This window comes from Phalaenopsis equestris, unplaced genomic scaffold (genome assembly GCF_001263595.1).
Source record: "Phalaenopsis equestris unplaced genomic scaffold, ASM126359v1 Scaffold000232, whole genome shotgun sequence".
Classification (NCBI taxonomy): domain Eukaryota; kingdom Viridiplantae; phylum Streptophyta; class Magnoliopsida; order Asparagales; family Orchidaceae; genus Phalaenopsis; species Phalaenopsis equestris.
The window spans coordinates 291,051-300,777 of NW_018164674.1; the positions used below are offsets into that span (position 1 = coordinate 291,051).

Here is a 9,727-nt window from a genome sequence, read left to right on the forward strand (position 1 = left end):
TGAATATATATATATATATATATATATATATGAGCCGATTTCGAGTCAGGTGGAGCTGTTCCATGTATGGATTAAAAAAAATTTAATCCAAAGTTTAGGTTTTTAGCCAAGATTGCTTAGAGGAATTTTTATGATTATTGTATTGGAATTATATTCATGAAAGCCTAGTAAATTTATTTACATTAAGGAATATTGTGTGGACTTATGAAATTAATGAGATTTAATATAAATAGTAAATAAGGATATCATATGCTAATTTTTTGTGAACTATTTCATTTATTATGAGAACAGGTATCTTACAGTGCTGAAAAATATAACTTCTTCAATACCCTATATGAAGGCAGCAATGACTGGAGGAGTCAGAATTTTAATTTACAGGTTTGTCATATTATATATGTGTGTGTGTGTTTGTTTGTGTGTCGCGAACCTCGATCTGTTTGTTGGTATCAACCTCAGGTCGGGGGTTCGAATCCAACTCTAACGACGTGAGCCTTTAGAAGAGTGGTACTGGAATTGTTAGATACATTAAAAGTGGCTGGAAACTCGTTTAATATCCTATAGTCATTCCTTTAATATATGTATATATTAAAAGGAATGATTGAAGGCTATTAGACAAGCCCCCGCCACCCCTAATGGGCCTAACCACTCGAGGGTTGGTATCCTTGGTATAAAATCCCTCAGGTCGGGGGTTCGAATCCTACCCTCAGGACGTGAGCCTTTAGAAGAGTGATACTCCAATTGTTAAACACATTAAGAGTGGCTGAAGACTCGTTTAATATCCTCTAGTCATTCCTTTAATATATATATTAAAAGGAATGATTGAAGGCTATTAGACGAGCCCCCGCCACCCCTAATGGGCCTAACCACTCGAGTACCAACTCCATAGGTAAAGGGGAGATTCGAACCCTATATCGGACGAGACTTATAACAGAAAAAATCGATGCTCTACCAACTGATCTAGGAATGCTGGACATATATATAAATTTTTTATGCAGATATTAGACAAATCATCACTATAACAGAAAATTAATTTAGATAATATTTGATTAATGCAGTGGAGTGCAGGATGAGGAAGTAATTATCCCTAATTTGACTGTCATCAAGTGCATGAATTTGACCATCTCATCAGAGTGGAGGCCATGGTTTGATAATAATGTTCAGGTTGCTGCATTTTCATATTTCATACATATATCTTTCAATAATCCAAAATTCCAAAACTAAATTAATTATTATTATTATACTAAAATGCATCAAGATTCAAATTTTGATTTGATTTGGCAGGTCGCCGGATTCACCGAGTCCTACGTTGGAGGACTGACATTTGCGACGGTCCGTGGCTCCGGACTTCTGGTCATGGCAGACCAGCCTAAGAGGGGCTTCATCATAGCCAAGTCGTTCATCACAAATAGCAGCCTGCCCTTTTCCAAAATTGCATGAATTCATTACTTTCATTTTATGAGCTTAGGGACAAATGGTGTTATGATTACATAGGCTTATAAATTTGGTTTTATATATAAATACATCCGCACGGCCAACCAGACGCCACATCACCTGCTAATAAGGTGTATGGCGATGTGATACCTGGTATTGAGCCGTTCGGACGAGCGGTGTCCGGACAGAATATTAGCCTTTAGCAATATGTGGCATGGTTAGCTCTTCTCTAAATGGACAAAAAAATTTCTCTGGAATTTGCTACAGTCAGTAACTGGCAGAGGAAGAATTCTGTAAATGAATCAAAAAAGGGAAAATGGAAGTGTTTTTTTCTAAGAAATTTACCTACAAACCACACAATTCTTATACATTTGCAAATGTAACACCTAAAGTTCAATATTTACATTTATAACTCAATGATTAAAAACCTAAATATTTCCCTCTGTGATAATTTCAAAAATGATCTCAAGGGTTTGAATGTTATGTATGCAAATATGAAACTTTCAGTGCTAGATATATAAATATATAAAAAATGGGTGGTATGTATGTAAAAAAAGGGATGGAAAATTAAAAACATTATGGGAGAAAGTGCCTTCAAATCACCACTCAACTCACTGGTCCAAAATCTTCACAAATTTCTCCCACTGAATGAAATAAAACATAATAATAATATTATTAGAAAAAAAAATTTGAAAAGAAAATAAAGAGATGGAGCAGATTTATGTTGCACACCTGGAAGACTAACAGCTAAATTTGCCAGATTATCAGCAATGGCATTGAACTCCTGCAAAGAAATCAGTTGAGAGATGAGTGGGAACTAATGAAATAAGTTCAGAACCAAATACATTTGCATCAGTAAAATTCCCTGCAGCTTTCTGTAAAGGTGGTTGTTGGCCTTTAAAAGCGAAGCATAATAATAAGTTAAGTGTTGCCGAGATGAGAATGATTAGGAGGATGAGTGGCTTTACACTTGGAGACAAAATGTGAAATGAATATATTCGTGATAGGGTTGGTGTAGCTCCTGTGACGGAAAAAATTAGAGAAAGTCGTCTTAGATGGTTTAGTCACGTTAAACGTCGACCATCTGATGATCCGATTAGGAGAGTAGATGTTTTAGATTCGACTTGTGTTAAGAAAGGCAGAGGTAAACCTAGGAAGACTTGGGCTTATTGTATTAAAAATGATCTTAACTTACTAGAACTAGATGAAAATATGACACAAAATAGGACGCAATGGAGAAAAAGGATTCATGTAGCCGACCCCACGTAGTGGGATTAAGGCTTTGTTGTTGTTGTTGTTGTTTGTTTCTGTAAAGGTGGTTATAAAGTTGTTTTTTTGCAAAAAAGGCCTTTGGAAAATTATTGTATAAAATAAAAATATCATATTTTAACAGATCTTGTTCCAAGAATATCATCCCAAAGCAGCAGGCAGATGAATGTGACGCCAGTCTGAAAGAAAAAAGGTAATGAAAAAGCAGCTTCAAATAAACCATTCTTGCTGCATCAACAAAAAAGAAGATTACATACATACCACTTAATTGATTTAAACTTTACATATTTCACCTTTAAACTTAAATTTCTACATACATACCCACCTTACTTGTGCATGAAAAGGTGTATTTCAATTTTTAAAAAATAAAAAAGGTGGCATTTGTTATATGTTATAAATATAAAAATTAAAGTTTGGTTTTAGATATGTAAATGCATGGGTATAGGGTATTTTTCAGTCTTGGTGTTTGAATTAAAATTTGCATATAATATAACAGATAAGAAATAAGAAGTTTGCATTACCCTTCTGACATGCGTGATGCTGAATGACTGAAACATATCCCTAAGTTTTTTCACCTCTTTGCACAAATCAGCCATATTCTGATTCTTAGTTTGCCAGAGCTCTTGAACCTGGTTTGGTGAAAAATTGAATCATAAAACATCAGAAAAAGTGAATAGAATAAAAGGTGGGTAAAAATGCAATTTGCCAGTTTTTCCTTGTAAATGATCTTCTCAATAATAGCATCAATATTATCAGAGCTAAAGTCAGTTCGAAACCACACGAAATGGCACTTCAATGAATCCAAGAAAAATGAGTAATTTTGATTATAATTTAGGGAAATTTACATAACGAGCACATAAGTTGTGTGTATTTACATATCTCGCACCGAAGCTTTAATATATTTACATACATAGGACTTCAAGTGTTAATAGTACTATTTTTCATGAGATATTAAAGATTTGAGTGTTATGTGTGTAAATATGAAAATTTAGGTGTGAGATATGCAAATACATAAGAATTGTGTGGTACATATGTAAATGCCCCTATAATTTAATAGCTAATTTGTCAAGAAAATTAAGCTGAGGGAGGCATTTCCTTTTCCTTCTAAAACTTATTTCATATGATGGTGGCAGAAAAACAATGATAAAATAATGAAGCACTTATAGCAGTAGCAAGCTTCAAACTGATGTAATATAGAGAAACTCCATAATGATTAAGACTCATAAAATTGCTACCACAGAAGGAAAACCTCTATGTTGCTCAGTTCAAAATAATCATGAGAGAACCAAATTAATTTGAAAGATTTACATACAAACCACTAAATATGTAACATATCTAACACCTAAACTTTTATTTTTACATACATGCCACCTTACCTATGCATCACAAGGTGTATTTAACTTTTTTTTTCACGTTAAAAAGTTAGTATTTTTTATGGATATGAAAGATATGGATGGTATAAATGTAAAATATAAAATTTCTGTTTTAGACATGTAGATACATAAGAATTGAGTGGTTTATATGTAAAATATAAAGTTTCCAGCCCAATTTCAAATGATTAGGGCATTACGTTCAGAAGAAAATACGGACTTTGAGAAAGTAATTAAACCTCAAAAGTTGACTATGTTCAACTATTCATTTAACAGAATATTAAAGTCACTTTTTGACAGAAATGTTGTTTTAATGAGGATATTTTGAAGATTACCCTAACGGAGATTTTCAGTCCTTCAACGAAGTTGTCGTCAGGAAGGTGGCCGTGCAGAAAGTTTCAGAACTTTGGTAAAAGGCTGAAAACAGGGAAGATAGAAAAAACTAAGAATATACACGCAATGCCGGAGAAGAGAAGGCATCGTTGTTGGAGGAATCTTCGGGGGATAAGTGTTGGTGACTGAGAAGTAATTGGAGTCTGGGTTCAGGTTCGGGGTCGGTCGGGGTCGGGGTCGGTCGGGGTCGGGGTCGATACAACAATAATAAGTATTTATCTCACAAAGTGGGGTCGGTTATATGAATCCTTTTTCTCCAATGTGTCCTATTGAACATATTTTCATTTAATTGTAATAAATTAAGATCATTTTTTATACATTAAACCCAAGACTTTTTAGGTCTGCCTCTACCTTTTTAACAAAAGTCAAATCTAAAACATATACACTCCTAACTAGGAGTAATGAAAATTTTGTTTTAAAAACACTTGAAACAATTTTTATTTGTTTGTGCTTTTAAAAATGAAAACAAATCTGTTTAAAAGGAAGAAGATCAAAAACATCTAACCAAACTGATTTTTCTGTTTTTTTTTGTTTTTTTTTTGTTTTTTAAAAACAAAAACATAAAATAAAAACTGATTCCAAACACAAAAAAACCTAAAACTTGTTTTGAATGTTTCCAAAAATATGTCAATATTTTTTAAAAACAAAAAATAAAACGGAAATTTACATACATAGCACCCAATTCTTATGCATTTACTTATCTCACACCCAAACTTTGATTTTTACACCCTAAGCACCCTAACCTATGTATGAAAACGTGGATTATACTACGTGGATTATACTATTTCCACCTTATACTATTTCCACCTTTTCATAGATAAGAAAATGTGATCTAGATGTAAAAATCAAAATCAATTTGAGATAAGTAAATGCATAAGAATTGAGTGCTATGTATCTAAATTTCTCAAAATAACAAAAGGTAAAAAGCACACAAAAAATATATACATTTAAAAATAAAAGGAAAAAAAAACAAAGATGATCCCAGACAAGTCTTAAAAAATATAGAAAATAAAAAACAAAATTAATCCCAAATCGGGCCCAAACTTACGAGAAAATTTGTAGAACAAGATGAAACCAAAAGAGATCAGTTACAAAGTAACAAAAACAGTTTTGTGCACCTGGTGATCAAGAACTGTGGAATTACGCTCATTATTATTTACTTTAATTCTATTTAGTACTTGTTATATTTAATCTTAGTATAAAAAGGATAATTCCTTAATTATAAGTATTTATGTTTATTCCATAATTATAGGAATTACTTAATTGTAGGAAGATTTCTTTCCTCCTTTTTTATCTCTTGTACTCGCCTATTTATAGGTGAATTATCTATGTATTCAGTGAGAAAAAGAATTATTCAAAATTCAAATGGTATCAAAGCCATCAAAGGAAAGCCTCTCCCGCTTGGCTCGATCACGGCCCCTCTCTCCCGCGTTCGGCCTTCGCCGCCCTTGTTTGCGCCTGCCCCGATCGATCGCATCCGAGCGCCGCTCCTCGTCCGATCGATCGCGCTTCTCCCGCGATCGTCCGCACTTCTCCCGCATCGTCCGCATCGTGCGCTTCTCCCGCGATCTCCCGCATCCATGCTCTTCCGCAATCCCGCAAATCCCGCGATCTCCCGCATCGATCGCGATCGTCTGCGTCCGATCGGTAACGCCAACCCTTCTTCCGCAACCGAGCACAGTCAGTTCCAACCGTGCTCAATGACTAAGTACGGTCATGCCTGCAACTCCTCCATTAGTGATGTCACTTCTAACCACCCCTCCGCGGCTGGTTCTCTATTACCCAACAATTCAGACAATAATTTTGTCCTTATCACCAACCACAAACTCACTGGTCAGAATTACCTCCAATGATCGCAGTCAGTCATGATGTTCGTATACAGCAAAGGCAAAGATGACTACCTCACCGGTGATGCTCCAGCTCCGATGACGACAGATCCGTCATACAAGACTTGAAAATCCGAGAATAATATGGTTATGGCCTGGCTTGTTAACTCAACGGCACTTGATATTGGCGAAAATTTTTTTCTCTATGACACGCCTAAGGAAATCTGTGATGCTGCCCGTGAGACCTATTCTAGTGCGGACAATACAAGCGAACTATTTGTTGTTGAGACCATTCTTCATGACTTTCGTCAAGGTGACCTCTCCGTCACCCAATACTTCAATACTCTTACTCGGTATTGGCAGCAACTAGATCTATTCGAGGTGTACCCTTGGAAGTGTCCCGAAGACTGTCATATTTCACCAAATCATAGAACAGAAACGCACCTTCAAATTCCTTCTTGGTCTCAAATCTGAGTTTGACCAGACTCACTCACGAATTTTGAATTTGAAACCTCTTCCAACAATTCGTGAATCTTTCTTCGATATACGCCGCGAAGAGAGTCGGTAAAAGGTCATGTCAAGTGCTTCCTTGTCCACTACAACCCTCAACGGGTCTGCACTTGCTGCTCATATTCCATCAACAGACAACCGCCAACGCCAGGGCCGCCCTTGGAGTGACCACTGCCGCCGTTCTGGTCATACTCGAAATACGTGTTGGCGGATTCATGGCAGACCCGCCAATGGGAAACCCAAACAGGATAATCGGGCAACTGCCAGCACCACCGAAGCCTCTCCAGGAACGAGCCCATTCAGCGAAGAACAGATTCATGCCCTCCAGAAGATGCTCGGTCAGTTGTCACAAGTCCAGTCTACTAGTGTGGCATCGGGTGTCACCGGCCTTACTACCTATCAAGGTATTTGCCCATCCGCTTTCGTCTTGGATTCAACTTCTTCTCGCCCCTGGATTGTTGACTGAGGTGCCTCCGATCATATGACCGGGGATGTCTCCTTATTAATGGATTACCGGCCGTGTAATCCGACCCCGACCCTCACTATTCGGATTGCTGATGGATCAGCCTCCAAAATTATTGGTCTTGGTTTTGTCCTCATCTCTCCGGATTTATTCCTCACTTCTGTGCTTCATGTTCCTACTTTGGATTGCAATATGATCTCTATTAGTAATTTCACCCATGATTGTCATTGTGTTGCTAAATTTTTTCCATATGTTTGTGAATTTCAGGATTTGAAGTCGGGGAGGATGATTGACAGTGCTGAGTTGCGCAGTGGTCTCTATCTCCTCAACAAACCGTCTGTCAGTCTAGTCTCACCCACCGGTTGTATTCTAGTATCAATTCTATCTTGCTTAAATCCGTTTAGTACATCTGTATTTCATTCCAGCGTTAATAATGATAGTGAAATCATGCTACTTCATTATCGTTGAGGTCATCCCAACTTTATGTACCTAGAGAAACTGTTTCCTCATTTATTTATTAATAAAAGTCCTACCTCTTTTAATTGCGAATTTTGTCAACTTACCAAACACACTCGTACTTCATTTCCTCGATTATCATACAAACTCACTTGTCCCTTTTCTCTGATCCTGACGTCTGGGGTCCTTCTCGTGAAAAAAATATTGTTGGGGCCCAATGGTTCGTATCCTTTATTGATGATCACACACGGGTAACATGGATATGCGTGACAAATCCGAGGTAGGACTAATATTTCGTGCATTCTATCAAATGATACTCACTCAATTTGACACAAAAATCTAGGCCCTCAAAACAGATAATGCACGAGAGTTTTTCAACACCTCCCTAGGAACTTTTCTTACTCAACATGACATCCTTCACCTTAGCACGTGTGTTGATACTCAACAAAATGGGGTTGCCGAGCGAAAAAATCGTAGAATATTTTCATACTGGAAAGCTTCTAGAAGACAAGTCTGAGGTGCACCACATCACAATGGTCCCAAAATGTTATTGGGGCGAGACAACATTGACCACTGCCTACCTCATAAATCAGATGTCCTCTTGTATTTTGGGTTTCCGTAGTCCAATTGATGTCCTCCTTCGCTTCTTTCTTAATACTTGTACACTCTCTTCAGTTGTCCCTACCAAACTATTTGGTTGCTCCGTTTTTGTTCATATTCACAAACAACACCGCAGAAAATTAGACCCCAAATCTGTCAAATGCACATTCATAGGGTATTCGACCAACAATAAATGCTACAAATGTTATTGTCCTTCAACTAAAAAAATTTATAATTCTATGGATGTCACATTTTTTTAGAATCAATTATACTACCAAAGGTCTGTCATTCAGGGGGAGAGTAGTCGTAGTGAACAACAGCTCTGTGTTCCTTTACCAACTGACACGGGTCCCTCACCGACTGTCAAGCCTCCTCCACCTCCTATTCAACCTCTTCAGTCTACACAACCCACACCTTCTCCTATTCAACCTCCTCATTCTACACAACCCACTCCTTAGGAACTTCAGGTCTATACAAGACGAAACAGAACTGCTGAAAGAATAGAAAACCTAACACCGCTTCCAACTGCTGTCCATGAATATAATCCGACTCCAAAATCCTCTGAAACTCACTCAGGTACGGAATCTATAGACACAAGTGAATATGAGCTTACCCCGGCTGTGAAAGATGATTCTGATGTTCCTTGCACTCAACATCCTATTGCCAGATTTGTTTCATATGAGAGGATATCTCCTCCCTATCATGCATTTGTAACTGCTATTGACAGCATAAATGTTCTGAATTCTATTCAGGAAGCTCTCTCACGCCCGAAATGGAGAGAAGCTGTGAATGACGAAGTTGCTGCACTAGAAAAGAGTGGAACGTGGACTGTGTAGGATGCAGGTGGTTATTTACAATCAAGCCTCCTCCAAGGATACAAGACCAGTAGGATGCAGGTGGTTATTTACAATCAAATGTAAGACAGACGAAAGCATAGATCAGTTAAAAGTCTGGCTGGTTGCGAAAGGTTATACTCAGTCATACAGAATTGACTACTACGAGACATTTGCCCCAGTAGCCAAACTGAACTCCATTAGAATCCTACTCTCCATTGCAGCAAACCGAGACTGGCCCCTTATGCAACTTGATGTCAAAAATGCATTCTTTAATGGAGATGTTGAAAAGAATGTATACATGGATTTATCGTCTGGTCTTGAAGGGTCCTTGCCTAGTGGCAAAGTATGCAAGCTCCAAAAATCTCTGTATGGTCTCAAACAATCTCCCCGTGCTTGGTTTGCCCGATTCACCAATTCAGTAATCAAGTGCGGTTATACTCAAAGCCAGGTTGATCATACAATGTTCACAAAAAGATCCGAGAAGAAGATTGTTGTACTTATTGTGTATGTTGATGACATCATTCTTACCGGTGATCACAATGAAGAATTGACAAAGCTGAAGAAGTTTCTAGC

General features: G+C 37.4%; 2 protein-coding genes across 11 annotated transcripts in view; one reads left to right on the top strand and one right to left on the bottom strand.

The window, feature by feature from the left end:
- The window catches only part of LOC110023812 (serine carboxypeptidase-like 36), a gene marked incomplete in the record, with an annotated part of 4,451 nt that extends 2,988 nt beyond the window's left edge, over positions 1 to 1,463 (top strand). The window contains 3 exon segments of the mRNA XM_020723417.1: positions 303 to 378; positions 1,056 to 1,161; positions 1,282 to 1,463. Coding sequence (XP_020579076.1) covers positions 303 to 378; positions 1,056 to 1,161; positions 1,282 to 1,437 — 338 coding nt within the window.
- A 480-nt stretch (positions 1,464 to 1,943) lies between these two features.
- Positions 1,944 to 9,727, bottom strand: part of LOC110023808 — a 46,510-nt gene continuing 38,726 nt past the window's right edge. For all 10 annotated transcript variants that reach the window (XM_020723411.1, XM_020723413.1, XM_020723404.1 and 7 more), the window contains 3 exons: positions 3,222 to 3,329; positions 2,164 to 2,215; positions 1,944 to 2,075 (listed from right to left, as the gene is read on the bottom strand). In XM_020723411.1, coding sequence (XP_020579070.1) covers positions 2,038 to 2,075; positions 2,164 to 2,215; positions 3,222 to 3,329 — 198 coding nt within the window. In that variant the 3' untranslated portion in view covers positions 1,944 to 2,037. The remainder of the gene's footprint in view (positions 2,076 to 2,163; positions 2,216 to 3,221; positions 3,330 to 9,727) is intronic.